General features: G+C 36.6%; 1 protein-coding gene across 4 annotated transcripts in view; it reads right to left on the bottom strand.

Moving 5' to 3' along the window:
* Positions 1-25,092, bottom strand: part of NOX4 (NADPH oxidase 4) — a 172,659-nt gene that overhangs the window by 47,281 nt on the left and 100,286 nt on the right. For all 4 annotated transcript variants that reach the window (XM_032356523.1, XM_032356524.1, XM_032356525.1 and 1 more), the window contains one exon: positions 7,531-7,612. In XM_032356523.1, coding sequence (XP_032212414.1) covers positions 7,531-7,612 — 82 coding nt within the window. The remainder of the gene's footprint in view (positions 1-7,530; positions 7,613-25,092) is intronic.

Genomic DNA, 25,092 nt, shown 5'->3' with positions numbered 1-25,092 from the left:
GAGATGTTGTAACAGATACTCTTCACTGAACATTTGACCTAATCCAGGATCTACACTTGTTCTCTGTACCCCTTCCCTCCTAATCCACACAACAGCTTTCACAGGAGATACAATCTGCCCCTTACTGCACTGAGAACTAAAACCCAAAAATGCTAAGTAATTTTCTTATGCCACACTTCTGTTAAAGGGAAAGACTCATTCAATTCCTTATGAGTCTGACTCCAAAGCTCACTTCCTTAGTGATCACACACTAATCAGTCAGTCAGTTGTAAATTATTCTGGTTTGGGATAATACAGAAAGGCAAATAAAGTCTGAAAAGGGTACACTGTGCCAAGGAAGTCCTGGAAATCCTCCCCTGCAGGCTAAAAGTGGTCAGAGTCATTTTTCATATAACAACTATTCTTTCATTCAGGAAAATGATGGAAGTCATGAATTGTCTCTCTGGAGACAATGGTGTTGCAGTTTTACACCACTCCAATCCCAGGAGATAATCACATCACTAAAAACAGCAAGAAGTAGGAGGGAGTTAAAAAGCCTCAGATGGTCTTCAGAATCTTTCTATCTTGTGCTAATGGTCCTCAAAAGTTAGCATGTATCAGAATGTCCTGGAAGGTTTGTTAGACACAGAGTGGTGGGTCCTACCCCCAGGTTTTCTGAGTCCGTAATTCTAGGCTGAAGTCTGAGAATTGGTATTTCTAACAATATCCCATGCTGCATTTATGTTGTTGGTAGAGCAGATAAGAAGGATGGGGGGTGAGCTAGTACAGGTGGTGATTTTGATGTGTTGATCAGGGTAAGCCCTTAACATCTGAGTTAAGACTTGGTGAGAGTGGTAGGTGGTGGTCCCTATTTTTGGACTTTTTTTTTAATTTAGAATTTTTAAAAATAAATTTATTTACTTATTTGAGAGAGAGAGAGAGAGAATACGTGAGAAAGAAAGAGAGCATGAGCACAGAGGAGGGACAGAAGGAAAAAAAGAAGATGATGCCCTCACCAAGCCGGGAGCCCAACGACATGGGGCTTGATCCCAGGACCCCAAGATCATGACCTGAGTCAAAGGCAGATAACTCACTGACCTACCCAGGTGTCCCTTGTCTGGACTTTAGGAACAACTTAAGGAAAGAAACTTTACCAGGAAAAGGTTAAAAAATCTCTGCAGGTAATGGGCGACTGTTACTTAATGCAATCTCATGCATAAATAAAAACAACACTGTTTAAAAAAACCACCTGACTGATGTTTGTTTTTTGATATTCTGAATTATTCAATCAAGGCCTTACAAATAGAAGCTATTAATTAATTTAGGGTCTGCAAAGAAAAAAAATCTTTGACAAGGAATTCCAATAAACAGACATATTGTTAAAATTTATGACTTGGTAAATATAAAACTGTTTTAAAATTCACCCCAGCTAAGGAGTTCATAAATTGCTTCTGAAATCATGGCTTCACTCTGACATATCGCTTTTGTAGAGCTGGGAATATTGTTGAAGAGCTAGAAATCACCTATGCCAAAAGGAGGGCGTTCCAGTGCAAGGAAGTTAGGGTGGGATTTTAAGTTTTGTAACAAAGGAAGAACTTCAGGTCACTTTCTCTCTCACCTGACAGACAATCTCTGAGTCAAAGCAAACACATAAACAACAACCCCAAAACTTAAAACAAATGCTCTCTGAGGAGATACGCAACGGTGGGGAACGGAGGGTAGATCAAAACAAAGAAAGCAGACGGCTCTCGAAGGCACAAGGTAGAGAATCACATGTGCTTACCTTACGCCCTAGAAAGTGTTCACTTTCTCAGCCTGTTTTGAGATTTCAGGTTCCTGGCCTCCCAGCTACCAGCTCCTCTTGGCCCTATCCTTGAATCAGTTCTCACTTGACTCCAAGATAAGCTATTCTCTCACTCAGCACGGAGGCATCCTTAATGCTTGCCCACTAGACTTGCACTAACAGAGTTTCTTGACTTACCACATGTCTGAGCCAGTCTTTCCAAGTTCAAGACTACCTCAGTGTTTGTAGGAGTATTTGCAGGTTTTGGTGATCCACTTGGCTTTTGCAGTCCTGACGGCAGGGTTTCTACATGTGAATGTCAGCCCAGGGGTTAGGACCTACGACCTACTGAGAGACCAGCTTAATTCTCACATCTTGCTTGCTTATGTTCACAAATATTGAAAGAACTGGGAATCCTCATTACTGCATTCCACACTCTCGTCAGAACGTTAGCTTACTACCTGAGTATGAAACTGCCAACCAGCTAGTGTGCCAGCCCCATGCAGTGCCACGTGGCCCTCTCTGGCTCCATGATAAAACTAGGAAAAGGCAAAGACAATGATTTTTGCTCCTTTGCTTAAAGTTCTTTCATGACGGTCCACTGCCTTCACCACAGAATCCAAATTCCTTTAAACGGCAAGTTACGTCCTTCTTGGAGTGGTCCCTGCTCTCGTTTCTCCTTATATACCAGCCCTTCAGTGTGTGTATATGTATGAACATTTGCACATACACACACATGTGTACATGTGCACACACACACATGCACGCACGCACACACACACACACACACAAACACACACAAAGGTTTTTCAACTGGAACACCCGCAGGTGATCTGTCAATGAACAGCCCACTTCACGGCTCTATATTCTGCTGTACTCTTGGTTCCATCTAAAAAGCCTCTTCTTCTGGTTCCATAGCATTTGTCCAGATTTTACTCCAAGGGAAAAATGAAACTTTCCATGAATTACCAAGACTGGAAGACATATTGTCTTCTCTTTTCCCGTTGAGTTTAGTGCATTTCTCTATAACTATAGGTCTTATCACATTGCTATAATTAATTTCTCCATTAGAGTCTGATTCTGTCCCCCCCCAACAGATTCTAGGTTCCTCAAAGTCATATGTTTTGTCCTCATTATTTTTGTAATCCTCAGTAATTGTGACAGGTTCTAGTGCACAGTAATTGTTCAATAAATATTTGATGAATGGACTAATGGAAAAATAGACAGACGAAAGGATGAGAGGCAGTATAGTATAACTGGGTATAATTTGGAGGCCAAGCAGACCTTGAGTTTGGGAACCAGCTCTTCCATATGGCTTTGGTTAAGTCACTTAACCCATTTAAATCCTCTAATATATAAAATCTGTAGAGTTGGGGATATAGTACTACCTAACCTACCTCATTAGGGAAATAACAAAGGTTAAATAATACCTATAGAGCACATGACACGATCATGGCAATGTAGAAAGTGTTAAGTGCTAAGTGTTTTTATTATGAATAGGAGTAACTTAGCTCCAGTGACAAATACATTACACACATACAGACAGAACAGAAATTACTAAAGAGAGCAAGGAGGCCTCTGCAAGAAGAGGAACCCAAAATTTTCTTTGGAAAGAGAAAGGAAGACAAGTTGGAGAATAGATGAAATCTAGAAATGTCTTCTGAGGCTTTGCATTTAATCACCTGATATCACCACTTGAAGCCATTTTTAAGCAGTCCATTAGAAACGAATGGGTTGAGGCATTGCTTTTATTGTCTAAATAATCAAGGTTATCCTCTGGTGGCAAACCAGGTCAAAAGGAATACTCTGAACTTGATCCTAAATAATGTACCTTTCTCTAAAGAGTACTGAGATTAAGCATTCAGTACTTGATCTTCATGAGAACCAAATAAAACTATACCACATGTTATGCCTACATTTTCACAATATTTTTATACATAATATGGTGAAACTTCCAGAGGCATTGAATCATGTTTTGCTGGTGTAACTGCTAAAATGGTTGCAAGTCATTTGTTCACAAAATTATGCCAAATGTCTTCAACCATTTCCTGTCTCCAAGCTGCAAGGATAAGAATATCCAAGGGAAGATGAACCTTTCCATGAATTACCAAGACTGGAAGACACACTGTCTTCTAAGAATACTGTCACTGTCTAACCTAAGAATATTGATAGCTACCCTCTGGTTTAAATATGCTATAAACCCAAATGCCTCAGAGTTAACAGTGACACCAGCTAAGACATGAGCAACAAAGCAAGTTTCATTATCTCCATTTCTTTCCTCTAACCTATGAATCAACAACATTTATTGTGTATTAAGTATATATTCCTTTTCTTCTTTTCATTCGCTTGTTTCTGACAATGGTCACACCTATTCATGCTACAAGAACTTTCATGAGGCAATGTCTTCACATACATCTGATGAGAATGGATGTGCCAGGCTTTGGCAAAGGGTCAAATGCAAGATCACAAACATAAGAATGTGATGAATGAACAGAACAATGTTTCCCAGCAGAGAACTTTTTTTTTTTTTAATGGCTTTCCATAACACACACACACACACACACACACACACACACACACACACACTTCAAGAACTGGTCAGTTCTCTTCTCCATGATTATTTCTCTACTAAGTAAAATACAAAAATTTCCCTTTTTTACTATCTATTATATGTCTTTTGATAACTAATTGCTTAAGATTATAGGGACAATATCCTGACTAGAGATCCTATGCTCAATCCAATAACCACTGTCCACTCACCAACTCATATGAACCAGGGCAGAGTGAGTCTGACTTACAGAAGGTCAGCTATACCATGCTCTACACACATCACCCTGTGACACGAGATAATACAGGGCAAACAAGCTGCTTCTCAAACCATATTTTAACTCTTAAAACATCTCTCCCTAATAGGGTCTATATTCAGTGAGTCAGTAAAACAAGCAGAAAAGGGAGGGAGAATAATCTCCATATAAATAGGTGTATGACATTGTGAACGAGAACAACAAACACTAAGGGTCTGACTAAATTCCCAGCTTTCCAGAAATTTTTGCATGTCATGAAATGGCAAATTCCTTGACTTATAGCCATCCTCAGTAATGAATAAATGATAGTATATTTAAGAGTGAATACAAATGAGACTAAATGAGAATATGGAAAATCATGAATAATCACAAAATAGTTTAAATAAGGTCTAAACATACAGATCCCTGCCCTCTTATATTTATCAACTGGCTCTTAATACAACTGTCTCTTCTTTTACCCCAGCTTTCTTTACATGGCCATTATTTACACGCCCAGAGTTTTTGCTCCTATGCTTTTCCTTGGACCAGTTTAACACTCCTTAGGCACAGCATAAATAGACCTATTACCCTTTCTCTGTTCATCAGCACCTCCTAAAATCCTATCCCCAAACTAGACGCTATATGGACAATGGGAGGATGCAAATTTTTAATATTCTATAACCTAAATAAGCCACTGTATTTAATCCAGAATTTTATATAAATATTATATATTATATACATTATATTTTATATAAACTATATTTTATATAAATATAAAACATACCAATTGTATTTAATCCAGAATTTTTATAAAAATATTATGTATTATTCAATGTTATATATTTAAATAAATATGTTCTATTTATATAAATATATAAATATTATTCAGACTTCTTAATTAAAGGCTTCTTTAATTAGCATGCTTTCATTGGGTAATTTGGAAAACTGAAACTCATAATGATTTCTTTCATTTTATTTTATTTTATTTCTTTTCAGTGTTCCAAAATTCATTGTTTATGCACCACTCCCAGTCTCATAATGATATTAAGTGGTCACCAAAGCAGTGCCTCGCATCACCAACTAGCCATAATCTAGAAATATTAAATAAATAGTTCTTCCCAAAATATTATTAAGGGAAGAGTGATAAAGGTATCCTGACATAAGACCTATCCTTCAAGATCAATGAATAGTCGACTTCACTAACCTGTTTGGAAACATGCAGATCTAGTTAATGCTATATGTAATTTTAAATGAGTAGCAACACTTGCTGCTATATATGAAGTATCGCTACGAGTCCAGCTAAGTTCTAAATATCTTTTTGTTTGTTAGTTGATTTAATCTACAAAACACCCCTTGGTGGTAGGTCTTATTATTTCTCCCCTTCCAGAGAGGTGGAGACTGAGGCACAGAGGGTTAGGTGACCTGAGTCACAAAGCATGGCTCGTGAGGCAGTCTGCACTCCTACTCGCCCAAACATGGTGTATGTGGCATCAGTGGACGACTTTTATTCTTTTAGTCCACAGATCCCCCCCACAAAAACAAAACAAACACAAAAACTACCCTAAGGAGTAGACACTGACAAAGGATTGTCTCATGGTATCTCTGTTAAATATCAGAACAATATTGGAACATCACTATGGGAAAAGCAACCTAAGAGCAAGAGGGATACGTGTTAAGAACATAGAGCTAAGGAAACCTAGGGAAATAGCGGGAAACAGATTACCACTGGATAATCTGAGAAACAGCTATGGTTCCCCTCTTCAAGCAAATATGTGAGGTGGATAGTAAGTGCAAGAGTCAGAAGATCAGGCATCACTACCCTCTGCAAACAGCAGCAGAGGGCAAAAATACTGATAGAGATGTGTCAATCCCTTCAGACTCCTCCATGCTCCCTGTCATGAAAAGTAATATATGCAGAGAATGCTGTCCAGGTTTCGTATGTCCCTCAGGAGAGTCCCTGTGAGGGAACTTGAAGATTATTGCTAGATATTAAATCAGGATTAATATCAAAGATAATGACCAGATAATTCAAATCCTGTATTTTTGTTATCAGAGGTAAGTCAATATTATCAAAGCTAAGTTTTAGGGAAAAAATTATTCTAAAATTGAATGGATACTTCAGTGGATACTTGAATAAACTACCAAGTCAATCAAAGATTTACTTTAGCATAGTGATTGGTTTTGATGAAATATGTATAAACCAAGCTCTAATTCTTCAAGTTGCTGACCTTCCTTTTCTATATCAGAAATCAGTTTATTCCTTCCTCAGCTTGTTGTAGACTAGCTAGCAAATAGAGTAAGACAACCATGAAGTAGAGGGCACTCCAAGCTTGTACAGGAAGGATCAAGATATGGGCATCTATCAGCTTTTCAGGAATAAGATGCCTAATAAAAAACATACTTGCTGATTCTCTGGGAAGATGAAGGCATATGCCTTCAACCAAGAAGTACACTTGTGGCATTTAAGAGAAGAACAGTTCTGCCCCACATAAGAAAGGGCCAGGAGATTTCACTTCCCGTAATCTTCAAGATAGTAAAGAAGAATATAGAGAAATTACTAAAATTGTATCTAACAGGTGGTTATCTGAAAACTACTCATTACAATATGAATGAATCCTTGCATTCAAAGGCTAGCAACCAGGACACCAGATGAGGGATCACCCACAAAATACCTGTCGCTGTTGATAGAGAATCAAGCAAAAAGAGGCATGACCAGACACCAGTGCAGGTAACTTACAGCTCGCCCTCTGCAAATACTCCTACTCACAGCTGGGCTGTAGTGCAGGCAAGGCTCTTTTCTCTGACCCAGCTGTGAAGAGCCTGAGATATTACAAGCTATTGCAGGAGATGCCCTCCTTAAGTAGGTTGGAGTATTTTAGCTTTTTCAGAAATCCTTAGAAAGAAACTATTTTGTTTTTGTCCCCCCAAGCCTCCCCTGTCACTGCGCCCACCCCACCCAATATCCAGTGAACTCCTAGTGCTTACTTGGGATACTTTCTAGATTGAATGAAGGGCAGAATCTCAGAGTCTTGATTAGATGGTGGAAGTAGTAAATCTCGAAACCGTTCTGTCAAAAGAAAAATAAACATCAAGTTGTGAAAAAATAAGTCATGAAAATAATTTCAAAATGTAACTAATATCTATTGTTTTGACTTCTCCATTATTTTGAATGCATATCTTTTATTAGAAATGTGCCCACCATTTTGTATAGTACTGTCATGTCTGTTTCACGTTAATGACTGTATCTTTTTAGATTAAGATATTACAACAACTGTCAGTACAAAAATAAAAAGTATTCGTTAGTATAGACTAATAAAATCTTAAAATTGAAAGATGAGAGGAAATAGTCATGATCAACAAATATACCTAAGAGATGTTCAATCTCAACAGTAACGTGGAAAATGCTAATCAAAGCCACATATATTAGATAGCATTTGTAGATTATGTTGCGTTTGATGGACAGAAACGAATCTCACAAGACCAAGTGTTAGAGAAGATATGCATCAACGTAAGCTCTCATATCAATCTGGTGAGACTGCAAGTCGGTACATAGCTTTGGAAAACAACTTGTGATTATCTTCTAAGTTTAACCTCAGTGTACCCTATGAGCCAATATTTCCATTCCTGGGTATATACTCTGCAGAGACTTTCACATAACGTCTTAGGCAGCTAGTAAAAGAATATTCATAGCACTTTCATTACAACATAAAGTGTTGTAATTGTCTATCTATAGGAGAATGGACAATTTGCTGCACAGATACACAATGGGATATTAATTGAAGTGGAATTGAATGAAATCAGTCACAAATAAAAACATAGTAAAATGGTGAGTGGAAAAAATCCAAGTAGATTATATACAGAAAAATATCATTTGTTAACTTAAAAAGTAATGGAGCAATGTATCATTTAGAAATGTCATGTATAAAACAAAGCAAACCAGTGGGGAAAAAGCGTAATATACATAATCCAGGATAATAGTTATCTTTTAGAAGGGGTAAGAAGATGAAATAGGAGAAAAGCAAAAGGTAGGTAGGTCCTCATTGTTAATATTTCACAACTATGCTAAATATATAAAATTTAGTTATATATATGAAATATATCTATAGCATTATAAAAGAGTAAATGAATAAGGCTCAGGGATTGTCCAATGATGACATTAACCCATGAACCAAAACTTTGACTAACAAGATCCTGTGCTTATTAAGCTCATAATGAAGGAAGGAGAGAGAGGAAGAAGAAGCAGAAGGAGAGAAGAGAGAAGAAGGTAGGAAAGGAGAGAGGGGTGGAAGGAAATGGGGGAAGAAAGGAAAAAGAGGAATGTGGACGCAGGAAGAATCCTCAGTTCTACTTTAGAAATAGCTGTACTGCATAATTATCTGCATTGCAGAGCATAGTCTATCACCCTGATGCTGGTCCCGTGTTTCCAGAACTAGGTACTCATTACCTCTAGTCATCCCTATGGGAAGGTTTCCTTGATCCCTCCTCTTTCTTTTCCTCCTCCTCCAAAATCTGGACTAGATGGCCCTACTGTGTGTATTCCTAGTATACTTCATGCTTACACTCTCAAAGAATGTTCCAGATTGTATTTTTTATTGTTAGATATAATTGTCTATCCACCTCTCTGTCTCCTTCAAGTAGATGGGTATTACATCACCCAGATATGGAACATTATCTGATACCTATTAAGATGCTTGATAAATATTAGTTGAAATAATATTTCTATTTTTATTGCATAAAGGAAATTTCTAAGGTTAATCATAACGCCTTTCAGAAAAACACAACTGGTCATCTATCAACCATGAAAAATAAGGGTTCTGGAGCTCCAACCTTGACAGGTTCTCAGGCTGAGAGAGAGTACAAAGCCAAAGCTCCAAGCTGCAGTAAATCCATCACTAAATGAAGGCACACAATTTCCACGAAATACTGAAAATTCACAGTTGATAACCATCGCCACTTCCCAGTTCCTGAATAGCCAGATGTTGAACGCTGGTGAACACAGTGGTTACAAAGGGTGCTGAGAAGCAGGATGGTGATTTATCTCCACATTTATTACAACATTGAGTTGATGTCTAACTGACTCTGCTGCTTGCTATCAGCACTCTGACATTCTTACCTACCGTACATTTAGGGAGGACCTGAGAAGACCCTAAGAGAAGTGCTTGTACTTTACAGTCCACAGATAGAAGAAAGCATGTTTTCTTTTTCTCTTTTAAGTATACTTACTCTTTGAGTTCATATCTTAAAAATTAATTTATGCTAAGAATGTTTATGTCAATGAAATGACTAGTAAATTCTTGTGATGTAACACTTGTCTTTCAGGACATGTCCCAATTTATGTAGCATTTCATTAAATGAGCAATTAGTAATGTTTCTCCTTTTCTCCCTCTCCCCTCCATTTATCCCTTTCCTAAACAAATCTTGGAAAACAGAGACAAAACACAGCCACAAACATGAACTTTTACATCAAGAAAAGAAAGAATGGTGCAATCAAACAGCTACATTGAATACAATATATCCTGGGGTGCTAACAATATAAATTAAAGTTTTACTGAATGATTCCCAAAGTGATGGAAATGCAAAAAAAAAAAAAAAAAATCAGAATTCTTAATTCGAACAACCATAACATAATATAGCTGGAGGCTTTTCCCTGTTTCTAGCATCACAAAAAATATTTGATTGTAAATTTGGAAGACAATCTCTGAAGATAACATTATACTGATAGGATTTAAAATACACACACGTGCGCACACGTGCGCGCACCAAAAGTAGCATATGAGAAATCACTTGCGAATCCACCCAAACTGTAACATTTATAATGAATATTCTTACATTTGAAGCATCCTTTAATCTGATATCCTAAATGCAAGCAACACTAAGCAAACATGAAGATTCTTCACTAGCCACCATGAATATTAAAAAAAAAGTTCATACATATACAAAGAAAAGAGCTGCTTAAAATTATGTCCTTCTAAAATGTTTATTTTTATTATTACATTCATGAACTCCTAAATATGAACAATTACTTTATCCCATATAGGTATAATGATTGTTTATTTTTTTATGAGAATAAAAATATACATAGAAAAGTATCCTTAGAAAAATCCGAGTAAATGAAAAATTGCTTAGTCTCCCAGATTTCTGCCTATCAACTAATTAATTAGCATCTCATTGTTTATCTGATGCCGGGAAAAAAGACTGAAATAAACTGGTGTTTCCTCTGTTAAGCAGCAGAATTTTTAAAACACTACTCTTCTCTTGCTGCAAATGTCACACCAGATGATCTGCTTTCTCAGGAGGCCCCAAGTCTATTTCTTAGGAAAATGGCAATTATATGAACACTGGATCTCAATCCTTTTCACTGGGTTCTTAGAATAATTTCATTAAAGCCACTGAAAAGAACCAGGGGATTTTCTGAAAAGTGATATTTTGATGAGTTGACTACTAATGATGAGATAATGTCTGAACATGATTGTCTACCAGTCGGGGATATATCTTAATTAAAATAAGCTTTTGTAAACTTTCACCCACTCTCCATTTCTCCTGTTCAATCAACGAAGATTGTGAGGCTATCAGAGCTGGACAGCATACTACACATGATTACACTAATTGGGACTCTCTGGACAATCAACTGTGAGACAATACACTTAATCATTTAAAATCAAAGATGAGAAAAATAAAATAATCTTTCCAATTCGAATTCAGACTTCTTTGTATATTTACTGTGACTCAATTCTTCATCTTCCCCTTTGTGAAAAATGGCCACTTTGTAGTCCTCCCCCAAATGCAGAATGTAACAGATGCTATAGAAATTTGCATAACAACAAAAAAACCTGTATGCAAATACGTTTCTGAGATGAGAAGACAATAAAATCTTCTTCCTACCACTATAAAAAAGAAGGAAGTTAAATAAGGGCAGAAAATAAAATAAAAAATGATGCCTTCCTTCTGTAGTACAAAAGTTCTTTGCATCTAAAGATGTGATCATAGCCACTTAATGGGGGTCTTCAGTAAGAACCCGAGAAACAGCTGTTGCTTGCTGAAGGAACTCCGTGGAGATTTTTACCAACTCTAAATCACTGTTTCTTTCCAAGTAATTTCCTTTCCTTACCTTTGCTTCTCCATAGTCTTCACTATGGAAATGAATGTTTTACCTACTTTAAGTATTACATTATCATAGGCAGGAAAGAAAATTAAATAAAACATCTCTAAAGAGTGATAATGCTGCTCTAAAAAAACCTGGTAAGAAGTTATTGGGATTTTTATTATTAGATACAAACTTTCTCCTCTTTCTTTTAATGCTCATATGACACTTGATTTGCCAGTTTTAATTTCTTTCTTCAAAAAGCATTAAGACAAAATCCTTAAGGGGTATTAAACAGACTCATTGGAGACTTAAATTTAGCTTTAAAAATAACTAGCATCATGCAGGACAGTATTCAAAATTATAAGATAAGGGTTCTAAGGAAATAGGCATCATCCCCATGCCCTTAGTCTTTAAGCAAAATCTGTAAATGATTACACTATAATATTTCTATTATTTTACAAGAAAAACTGAAGATTATCTCATAAGACAGGCAGTGTTATAAGTGAGTCTGCATGATACAGGGTGTACCATAGAATGAATCTCTCTTTACTACAGAGTCTGCAATACTTAGAAGCAACAGGGTATAATAGAAAAGGTACCAAATTGGTTGTCCGAAAGCCTGAGGTTTTCCACCTCCTTCTGCCTCTGATCTTAATTCCTTTTCTCATTTGACAAATGAGTTCAGTGATCTTGGAGCCACCTTTCAACTCTGAATCCCTTCAAGAACATATGCTTTAGGACAGAATGGGAATCTTGCAAAAGCCACTGATGGGGAGGGTAGCAGGGTAGCTGTATGTCTTGGTTTGCATGGGACAGTGCTGGTTCATGCTTGCTAGCATTCTGTTCAATTTAGTATTCATCTCAGAATCTTATTTTCAAATTGAATGTTACTAATGAAATACACTAGGGGGCTGCAGTTGATACAGAGAACCCCCCTACCCCCTTATTCTGCTTCGGTGACATGCTTGTCATCCTGTTGTGATGAGTCCAGTCAGCAGGTAGCCTCCGGCTGTCACTTCCATCAGGGCCCACCTCAGATGCAAGGGACAGAAATGACTTTCCCAGAACAGCTAGTAGCCAGCAGCTGAACAAGGCAGGGGTATTTTAGCTTCACAGAGGCAATATTACAGATGGGCAATACTTTCTTCAGAGCTTCCCACCAGTTTGGCTAAGGCTTGTAGACTCTGCATGGTGATTCAACTGTTGAGGAAGCTCAACCCAATCCCACATCCTTCCTTCTCCCTTAGGGGTGTTGATCCCTAATAAACATTTCAAATTCATAAATTACTTCTCAGACTCAGTTTCTGGCGAGCCCAACCTGCAGCACATGGGCTTGCTAGACCCCCACTTTCCACTTAGAGCTTCTGCTATGTTCTCCGCAACTATGGACGAGATGCATGTGCTTGTGGTTAAGCCAAAATAAATCAATTTCTTCTTCAGCCCTTTACCGAAGTAACATAACTAACATCTTCGTTATGAGTACAACTGCCCATTGTTAAAATGAAGTGCTCTCAGACACACATATACTTCGGGACAAGTAACGTGGTTCAGTCCAGGCTTGGGGTGGCAGAACTAGATAAATACCCTACAGGCTCCATGGCACGCTAGCCAGCTGCACTAGGCCCCGTGCTGCAGTCCAGGAGATACACGGGGCCATCAAGCCTTCTGGCAACAGTGTCAGTAGGAAATCATAATTTAGGTTGATATGAAAGTTATATATAAAATTATATAGTACCGTGAAGTGTCCAGAGCAGCCTGGACACTCTTATTTTGTCCTTTCTTATGAAATACAATAAGTGTTTCTGAGCTAAAATACAGGATGATTAATAAAAAAGTAAATGTGAAATTTATCTTACTTTGTGCCCAAAAAGTTGAACATATACCCTGAACAACATGTTTGTCAAGATCTGCCGTATACCTTGGAGGCCATAACGATTTCTCTGAACACATGAAAATGCTCAAATCTGTTGATGAATCGGCATCTATTTCACAAGTTACTCATTATTGTATGAAAACTATGCATAATGATGATAATTTAACATATAAATACACAGAAGATGCAGTAGGGGATCAGTGTTATGAAAAAAGAAATGATCTTGACAGTACCCAGGATCTATCCAGGCAGCCCAATCTCTACATAATGTCAAGTTACGGATTGGCCATTCATCAAAAAATAATAATAATTCTCATAATTCATCTATTAATAATCTATTAATTGTTAATCTAACTATAATCTAATAATAATTCTAACTTCATATTACTGCTCAGAAACCAATCATTAATACATGGGAAGGTGGGGAGGAGTGAAGAGAGAGTATGATTTAAGTGTCCACAAACATGTTATACTCTCTCTTATGCTCCTTCCATTGATGCCTACCTCAACTTCTCTAGCACAAAGCAGCTTTTATATCCCAATGGTCTCCAGCCTGTATGCTTAAGTTAGGAAAGATAGGCAGGTGTGTTTCATTTCTCTTTTCTTTCCTGTTTTCCCTCTCTCTATTCAATTTCCCATTCTTTCTCCTTTTTTTAATGAAAACCACTCATTCCAAGAAAAATTCTTCTTTCTCACCTATTTAGTCATTTTCTACCCACCTCCCCTTGACTCTATCTCAAAAATGCAATAATAGTTCCAGAAGACTGTCTTCTCTTTAGAAAGGGAATTGCAGGGGCACCTAAGTGGCTCAGTTCATTAAATGTTTGCCTTCAGCTCAGGTAATGATCCCGGGGTTCTGGGATCAAGCCCCACAGAGGGCTCGCTGCTCAGCTGGAAGGCTGTTTCTCTCTCTCCCACTCCCCCTGCTTGTGCTCTCTCTGTCAAATAAACAAATAAAATCTTAAAAAAAAAAAAAAAAAAGAGAGAGAGAGAGAGAGAGAAACAAAGAAGAATTGCAGGGAACAAAGGAATCTGGTAAAAACCATATACTGGTTAGTGAGGTCTCAAAAACTTATCTTTAATAATATTTATACAAACAGAAAAGAATGGGGCTTAATTGTTGGACTTTATGAAGCAAACAGTGGCACAGATGATGAAGTAAACTTAAGACTAACAGTCAAACATGGGAAATATTCCCTTCTACTTAAAAGTGCAAAACATCGAGTAAATTTTTTAAAAATCATATTAAAGTGGGAGAAAAAGATTATATAAATAAGGGATTCTGACAGTGGCTCAGCATGTATTCCAATCATGCATGGTGGAATCAGGGACTCACTTGGCCTATGGAGACACACACTGAAGGTCAAACTCCATGAGCTTCCCATAAGCCCCAACTGTTACTGGTCTACTACAGTAATGTTTCGGTTCCTCAGGATATAGTAGCAGCTTAGAGTCAATGTCGGTTCGCCAAAAATTGAGTATTTCCCTTTCACCCATGCACTAAACCTGCCAAATCAGAAGAGGATCATTGTATAGTTTAATTTTGACATGGAGAAGGGTCTTTTCTCAAAGGGACCTGACTCTCCCTTTATTAAAGATCATTTAGAACTGACTCAAGTCTGGGACTTGGAATAAGGGCTATACTCTGTATTGAGATGTTTCAGGTTATGCCTCTGTTGCCCCATCTTAGAGTTTTCTTCTCATTTGTGTAAATCAAGTAAGACTTCAATAGACTGTCCATCTATTTGAGTCCTACAGAGGCCATGGGCATTTAGTCAATACCGAAGATCTCTACATGTCAGTCTAATTGGAATACTCTTCCAGCCATCTTGACTTTATCAGCTAAATGTGGTCTCTTAGCCCCTGCCTTTCAGGGGCCCCATCATCTTCCCTGAGTTCAAGAAGCTCACTTCAGGGACGCTTGGGTGGCTTCATTAAGCATCTGCCTTTGGCTTGGGTCATGATTCTGGAGCCCTGGAATCAAGCCCCAGATCAGGCTCCCTGTTCAGCATGGGGCCTGCTTCTCCCTCCACCTCTGCCCCTCCTCCCTGCTTGTGTTTCTTTCTTTCTCTCAAATAAATAAATAATATATTTTAAAAAAGAAGAAGAAGAAGAAGAAGAAGCAGCCCAATAATTGGCCTCTCTCATTTGTCATTTTTGGCCTACAAATAGTCACCCCAGAGCTTTTTCAAGGGCTCTAGAATGCCTGTCATCAGTGAATTTTCTCAAAGCCACAGTGAAAAAAATCCTTTACGGGAATTTAGTTAAGGAGTTGATAATCCATCATACAACAGTAAATCTTCTCCAGCATTCCAATCTCTCCAAGGTGTTGGATAACTTCATCTACAATATATCTAAGAAGTCTATAGATATATATAAATATAAATATAAATATTTATATATATAGATATATATACACTTCAAGGATGAATATGTTTAAGGATAGGAGATGAAAGGAAAAATGTGTTAACTTTTATTTTATCTATAACCTGTTCATATTTTCAATATCTCAGGAATAATTTTTGAAAAGATAGATAAATGGGTGTATTATCACTTGTACACACACATGAACGTATCTTCCCAGGTACTTGTCATTCACATATCCTACACTCCTCCAACCGTCCACTCCTCCACTTCCTAAGGAAGTCATAGCACCAATGAAGAAACACAACGCACACATATACAAATGCACACAGATATACACACACGCTACTTTAAAGAGAAGGTACAAGCTAATTTTCCCCATAATATTTAGAGAGCACTGTTTAAATATATAAACAAAATATGCACATCTAAAAATTACTTTCGGCAAACATTTATTGACCAGGCATCAAGTTAGGTCCTCAGTAAGCTGAAGGTCTAGTACTGAACACAGATGTTATCAAAAGAAAAGTGCACAGGGTGCCTGGGTGGCTCAGTGGGTTAAAGCCTCTGCCTTTGGCTCAGGTCGTCATCTCAGAGTCCTGGAATCGAGCCCGGCATCAGACTCTCTGCTCAGCAGGGAGCCTGCTTCCTCCTCTCTGCCTGCCTCTCTGCCTACTTGTGATCTCTGTCTGTCAAATAAATAAATAAAATCTTAAAAAAAAGTAAAGAAAAAAGAAAAGTGCACTACAAACAAATAAATGCTAAATGTATATACCAAGAATCCAGAAGAACAGAAAAACCAATGTCTCCTGGATCTGTTAATAATAAAAAGCAGAAGAATCAGGAAGGTTTTATTTAAAAAGTGAAGTAAAAAAGCCAAAGAAGAACTCCTTCTGATCCAGGGTGTTAGATGAAGTAAATAATTTTGCTAATATTTCTGTTGTCTACCATATACCAATAATTGCTAATAGCACCAAATTTAAAGGCTAGTATTTTGAGCAGAAAGAACTTTTATCAATTAAATCATACGTTATTCTTTTACTCACTCACTCAGCAAACTTTTAGTAAGTACCTATTATTTGTCACACACTATGAATAAAGAAAAGATTCTTATTCTTAAGGGCAGCCCTGTTTATCACAGAGAAATTCCAGGACAACAAAAGAATTGCAATTCCATTAGAGCTACTTGAAAAAGGATTTAGAATGTAATTACAAAATTACTTAAAAAGGGAAAGAAGTGATGTTCTCTCTCCTAGGGATTTAAAGAAATTAATGGTTTGTAAAAATTCGATGTTTTATTTTGCTCAAAAAGAGAAAAACGCACACTAATCTTAGAAAAACAAATTACTTCAAAAACTGGGAATGAAAGGGCAGAGTTACAGTGGTACATTCAAACCAACTAGAAAAACAGAGTCTAAATTTTCTTTTTCTGAAAAGTTTAAATCAAGAGAATGTTCTTTATTACCATGGTAACTCAGTATTGAATAACAATAGTTGCTATTTAAAATATTGCTTTCAAAGCAACATCAAAGGCATTCAAATTAATACTATTTTAGGTAAATCAGGAAATCTAACTGCCGGGCAAGAGTATTTTGCTCCTAAAGGTATAGAAAAATTGTCTGTTGATAAAATTCAAATGGAAATTCTGCAATTCTAGGAGAAAAGGCAATCAGCTATATGCTCTGCTTATTTAAACTAACTTCTCCACAAATATTAAGGTCAATGTCAAAGGAATATAAAAAAAAAATATATTAGATGTTTATTAAAAATAAATAAATAATTTTTTTAAAAAAGGAATATAAAAAACAATATCTCATACTTGTCTTACACAAGGAAAAACATTTTAAAAAAACAAGCCCACACTTGCAAGACAGAAGACGAGGACATAGAGCATATACACAACCAGAGCTAATAAATGAAGAAGATCCTAAAAAATGATAGGGGGAAAAAAAGAAACATAAAAATCCTGTACTTGGCATATATCCTTCCACAATAGTCCCTTTAGATTTTCTCAACTATACCAAAATCAATCCTTTCTCATTCCTACTTATGTGGCATTAAATTATCCACATTCTAGGACTTATTTCTCTGAGAAGAATTATGGAGCTTTACAAAAGCAACGAGTTGGGAAATGAGAAAACTCCCGTAATGCAGTATGTTGTAGGCGAGGAAGCTAAAAACCAGGTGGACGGACCAGCCCAAGGTCACATGGCAAGTAAGGAACAGAGACTTAACAAACATGGCACACCCACCCCCTCTGTCCTCCTCCAGCCAAATTCATGGTCCAGTGTTCTTTCCAATGCCTCACTGTTCTTTCCCGCATGCTTGGGAGAGAAAATGCTGTACTCCCATCCTTACTTTCTTCTTCTCTAAGAATTACAAAATGAGAAGAAAAAAAAAGGCAGCAGGGTCATACAGTCTATATACATGGACACCTGTTACTCTAACACCCAGAAGGCCTGAAGGTAGACCAGGCAGTATTATACAATGGAAATTTACTTAACGGATCCTTTTATTTCCAGAGGAAGCACAGTGATAAAAGTCTGTTTCTTTAATCCTCATTATTCTGGGTCCTACTTGTTAAACATACTATTAAAAAAAAAAAATCAAAAGCAGCTTTTGAAAGGACTGCAAACAGACTTCTTGGCCTCTAAATACATCAATGAAGCAATGTCTATCACTAGCTTTCTTATAAAATATAAATTTTCTTCCATTGCCACAGAGGCTAAACTATAGCAAAAACTGACGGGGGAAAATAAAAGAACAGGTTCAAGGAAAGTGAAAGCAAATAAGAGAAGCATTTTTGGATAAACACATTATTGCTACTAAGCAATCCGCCTTTTAGGGAAAACATTATATTTTCATTTGTCACAGCAAATGCACTTTTTTAACAATGTTGGCATTCAACAAAAGAAACACCTCAAAGTGATCAAGGCTCAGCTTGATACTAATTCAGTTCCTGCTTTCTGCACAAACTCTGAATACCTGCTGGGTGCATATTCTATAAGGAACAGGCAATTTTATCCAAGATCCAAAGCAACTGGACATTTTCTTTTATGCTTTTATGAAGGTCTAACGAAAAACCCTGGGCTAACAAAATTAATGGCATGCAATATATGGTCCTCTCAAGTTTATAAAAACCAACCTCATAGTGAGAGTCTTCTTTTAAATACAGGACCTCCTGGTCAAAGAACACGCTTATAAAATGGATTACGGAAGAGCAACAAGCAAATATATGAATGTGTTTCCTTTGTTAGGTTGTTTCATTGGAAAAGTTTGGGTTTTCCTTGATCCCTCTGGTTTTCTTTTTTGCACATACATTCCCAATGTCAGTATTCTGCATCTTCACTAACAATAAATATCACCAACAAAAATATTTGTTAAGTGACAGACACAATATCGTATTCTAGCTATTCTAATTAACACTTTTTTGAATACTATTATGCTTTTCTCTGTTCATACAATTCATCCATTTCCTTTTTCAGCTTTTTTTTTTTAAAGATTTTATTTATTTATTTGACAGACAGAGATCACAAGTAGGCAGAGAGGCAGGCAAACAGAGAAGAGGAAGCAGGCTCCCTGCTGAGCAGAGTCCACTGAGGGGCTAGATCCCAGGACCCTGAGATCATGACCTGAGCCGAAGGCAGAGGCTTAACTCACTGAGCCACCCAGACACCCCTCCTTTTTCAGCTTCTTATTGAATTGAAGGGACTCTATGTATTAACAGTATTGGTGAGTAACTGCTATAAATGTTTTTCTGTTCAATTCTATTTTCTTTTCTGATGGGATTTTTATGTTTTTACATAGTTAAAACTATTTAGTTTTCGCTGTGTATTCTTCTAGGATAGATGGTCTTTTGTATCCAGAGACTGCTATTAATTTCTCATTTCTTCTCATTCCTTGACAGAGTAACTTTTTTTTTTTTTTAAAGATTTTATTTATTTATTTGACAGAGAGAAATCACAAGTAGATGGAGAAGCAGGCAGAGAGAGAGAGAGGGAAGCAGGCTCCCTGCTGAGCAGAGAGCCCAATGCGGGACTCGATCCCAGGACACCGAGATCATGACCTGAGCCGAAGGCAGCGGCTTAACCCACTGAGCCACCCAGGCGCCCAACAGAGTAACTTTTTTATGTAAAAATATTTAACCTATTTGGGATTAACTTTTGGTCTTCTTAAAGTAAAGATGCGATTTTTTTGGATAGTTAAGTGACAATTGTTTTAACTATTTACAAACTAATACTTCACATTGATTTATGGACCTTTATCATATCATATAATATCTTATGTATTTTCATGTAGTAAAGGGTCTGTTTCTAGGATATCTATTTTTCTTTGTTAGTAGATTTCCTGTCACTTTTGTTCTAGTACCATACTCCTTAAACTATTTTAACATTATAGGAGGAAGCCTAATAAATGAGCATATATTTTAGCATACAGTGAGCCTGAGTTAAAATCTCAACTGATCTACTTAATAGCTTCATGTTCCTAAGTACATCTCTTATCCTTATAAATTCCTAGTTGGTAAAGTTCATTTCACTTTATAACACGTTTTAATATGGCCAGTCTTGTCATTTAAGATTTGTTATTTATTTTTAATTACTTTCTTCTGTTTTTTCAAATGACCATTGATAATTATTTTTTACTTTGAATTTTGATTTTAATTGAAATCATATTAAGACTATAATTTATCTTGGGGAGAATTAGCAGTTTTAAATATTCAGACTTTATATCTAGAAACGTAGCATGTTTCTCTATACTGTTCTATCCTTTAACAGAAAAAAAAAAAAACCTTCATTTCCTTGAGATTACTTGATTTTCAGTTCTCACTGAAGTTAAATCAGCTTTTTTTCTTCTGTGATGGTAAATATGGTAAAATAATACATATGAAGTTTTTTTAATATGGTAAAATAATATGGTAAAAATAATACATTGGTATTTTTTATGGTAAAATATGGCATTTTTTTAATATGGTAATAATATGGTTTTTAATATGGTAAATTTTTTTTAATATGATAAAAATAATACATAACAAATGCACATTTTTGATAGGCTTAGGGAGTTTTTTGTTAAAGGTTTACTTATAAAGGCTAACTCCTCCAGCTAGATAAAAAGGTAAATATAATATGCAATCAATATAATCAAAAGTCTCTTTCTGAAAGATAATTGGAAAATGCTGTCTTTTGTTCCTACTCTGTAGAAAAAATAAGAATAAGAATATTCATGTAAATTCCTTCCCTGACCTAAAAAAAAGAAAGAAAGAAAAGAAAAGGAAAGGACATGAAAGAAAAGGAAAGGAAAAGGAAAAATAAAGTCCCATTGGTATTGGTTTGGGTCTTGACCCTCGTTGCCTTTTCTGTATTTTTGTTGCCAGGCTTGAAAGTCTATATGGTTGAGTATGCTACCCCAACCAGAGAAGACAATATTCAGATTGCCATTGAAGAGTCCACCATTCCAGCAACAACAAAAGATTTTCACTGTTATTGTGAAAGTGGAAACTCAGAGGATTATGTCATAAATGAGAAGGAGTTGGGGTAATAAAGGATGACAAGTCACTTGACTATTCCTTGAAGGACATCTAACTCTTAAAATACATTTTATCTGTTCCAATTAGAGGCATAGCCTTCTACTAGGTATTGTCACTGAAAACGTTGAGATATGCAATGTTTTTTATTTAGGTCTTCTTTCTTCTCCTCTTTAATTATGTTGATAGGGGCACCTCAAAATATTTTACTAGTTTCTCAATACCGTGCCAACAAAAAATGAGATAATCTCCTATCACACTACAGCAGACAATTTTTACTCCACTTACTTAACAATCTATTGTACTACTCAATTTGGCACAATGCTTAGGGTTTTTTAGCATTTCATTTCCATTATTTGTCACCTCCAGATTTTCTTTTCTTTTTTTTTTAAACATATAATATATTTTTATCCCCAGGGGTACAGGTCTGTGAATCGCCAGGTTTACACACTTCACAGCACTCACCATAGCACATACCCTCCCCGATGACCATAACCCAACCACCCTCCTCCTACCCCCAATCCTAGGTTTGTTTTGTGAGATTAAGTCTCTTATGGTTTGTCTTCCTCCCAATTCCATCTTGTTTCTTTTTTTTTTCTCACCTCCAAATCTTCTAAAAATCTCATTTCATGAAAGAATTTACTTTACCTTCTATTTACATCTGTTTATTATGCCCCAGACCCCTCCTTTGTTAAAGCTGAAAAATCACAGTACTGGTACCATTTTCACTGGACACTATTCCCCAAACTCCCTGACTCTGTTGCCTTTGAATCCACAGACGTTAAGCACCTTTCTTTGGTATTAACACACTTATTTAGGTCTTAGCTGTATTCCTTTGGATGACATTTATGAACCTTATCTGCAACATTATAATCCATCAAGTTATAATTTTGTCTTAAAAATTATAATACATTTAGAGAACAGGAACTATATCTATTTAGCTCCCTCATAAAATGCTTAGCAAGTGCAAGAAACAAATGAGTACTTACAAATATTCCTCATGATCATGATAATGGCACACAATCATTGATTTTTTGGCTTCTTGGAAATTATTTAGTTCATTGACACTAGACTAACTTGGCAAAATGATATACATGTTTTTGGCTATCCAGTACATTACTGTCACATTTTTTAAATTCTTAAGAAATCGTATTACCAACAAAATTCTTCACTGTTCTTATTTTCTTTATAGAGTAAAATCGAGCAGAAAAAAATAGTAAGATAACTGAGAGTCCAAACTTCTCTTAGGGACAAAACAATTCATAATAAAAACAAAATAATCCATGCAAACATACCACTTTGCTATAATAACTCTACTTCCAGGTCCAAAAATTGCAGAATTTGCTTATTTCAAAGAATTAAAAGTCACAATTTTTATTGGTTAAAAAACAAAAATTGTGCATTCCCCCCATTTTTGGGATCATAAAATGACTGAACTAGAATAAAACCTAATGAGTAATGAATTCCAATCTTTTAGTGAGCTGTCTGTACATATTCAGTGGCATCATAAGTGAGCTGTCATCTGTGAAACAATGATAGCTCAGATTTCATGTTCATCAACCGAGAAACCAAAGGGAAAACAATTCATCCTCTCTACTGAGAGCAGATGGGTATTTAAATTATAATATAAATTACTCATTTACTTGATAGAAAAATTTCCTTGATTTCTGAGGTTATGAAATATGAAATTTAACCCCACCTCATATTTATTGAATGATTTATTATATTATGATAGCAAATAGATTATGTTGAATTCTATCAAATTAACTAATTAACTGTCCTCCATGATTCCCACATAGACTCACATGAGACCAGAAATATACTGCTCTGTTATATAAGTAATATATAACATTAAGACATAAAATGTTAATCCTCAACCTAATCCAGACCCACCTAGATGGATACTCAAGTAATTGCATATGGATTTGCTACTCATCTCTCACTGCTACTAAACTATAAATTCAGTCACTCTTAGAGTTCTGGGGAAATTAAGAAATAGGAGGAATTTGGAATTCAATCCATTTGCTATTAGCTTCTTTTTGTACACTAACTGTCAATTTACTGTTCTCTAATATACTCAATAATTCACAGCAACACAATCATCCCCAAGCCTCTTCCCTACATTTTCCAACTGATGTAATTTTTATATGGTTAGCAGTAACCCCCCATAGTAATTGTTTGGCCCTATTACATTGGACTCTATATATCATCCGTTCCACACAACTCTTTATCTCCTCAGATACTCTTTATCTCCTTCACTCTACGACAAATCTTTAATTTGGTGTCTTTGCTTCTAACCTGGTCTTTCTCCCTGCCAGTCTTTGTGGTATCAGTAAGGAGATCCATATAAAATGCTAATTTTACTTCAGTTCCTGTTTAAAGCCCTTCCATTTTTCAGCAACATCTTTGGGCAAAAAGACCAGACTTCTTAGCAATTCCAAGCTCCTCCATGACATGACCTCTGGATACCATCCCAGCTTGGCCTTCCAACATCATTGACATTTCCCTCACATTCCATGATAGTCCACACCTCTGAGCCATTATTCAAGTTATTTCTTTCCATGGAATAATCTCCCAGTCTGGACAAGTCCTGTTTACCCTGACGCTGTTGGCCCTAAAAAGCCTTGTAACTCTCCTTCCCAGAAGCATCTACATCCTCCATGTTGGAGAGAACAGCATTACATTTTGTTTATATATTTGACTCCTGCCCCAACTAGGTTGTGAGTGTTGGTGAAGCAGAGCATATGTCTCCCTGCTTGCTTTATTCCTTCCTCCTTCTGTCCATCCCTTTCTCTCTCCCTTCCTTCCTTCTCTTAACAAATAATTACATTTGCTAGGAACAAGCATTTTAATTGACCTTTGACTACAATGGTGAGCTAAAAGATTACAACCATAATTATGCTGAGTCTGTTAGAGGAGACTCACTACAAATGACCACACTGAAAATATAGTAACCAACAGAGATAATTACCCATAAAAACAGAAATATCGCAGCATATAAGAAACAACACCTAAAATTGAGGTGTCTAGGAGGCTTCTCTGAATGACTCCTGAGCTATGATCTAAACATCCCAGGTACATGTGTGGGTAGGGTGAGTAGGCTGGTGGAGACTACTGTAAACATACGGATCAGAACAGATATAGGGTGGAAGGAAGCAAGCAAAAGAAGAATGAACCAAAAGGCCAGTGTTGCTGTAGTGCACAGTAGAAACAGTTGAATCAAGATGAAAGGTTGTTCAGGACCAGAGCAAGGAGGCCCTTCAAGGTCATCATGAGGATTTGCTCTCTTTATCCTAGAAGCAATGGGAAGCTATTCAAGTGACTGAAGCAAGAGAAGCGATTTAATTTGACAAACCTTTTGAAGCTTCTCTGGCTACAGTAAGAGAATGGATTGGAGGTGAGAGCTATCGTGAATTCAGTCAGAAGTAAACCGACAACGGTAAAATCCAACACCAACACCACTACTGCCTGTACAATAGCTAATCCGAAGAACTGGACATGCCTGGAAAAAACTGACAATTATTCAGAGTTGTCTCACTTGAGTTTTGGACCACATGCCTTAGTAGGCTCCTTGGCACATCTCAGAAGGGCTACTATGCTTCACTCATCAATTCACTACTCCAAACGATACATGAAACCTCCTCCTTCTCCTCAAAATTCAGCACACCTTTCTCCATCCTCAGTCTCAGTGATAACCCATTTTTT

The sequence above is a fragment of the Mustela erminea genome, chromosome 9 (assembly GCF_009829155.1).
Source record: "Mustela erminea isolate mMusErm1 chromosome 9, mMusErm1.Pri, whole genome shotgun sequence".
In the NCBI taxonomy this organism is placed as follows: Eukaryota; Metazoa; Chordata; class Mammalia; order Carnivora; family Mustelidae; genus Mustela; species Mustela erminea.
Note: the sequence above shows the minus strand (reverse complement) of the source record. Positions and strands in the feature narration are given on the sequence as shown.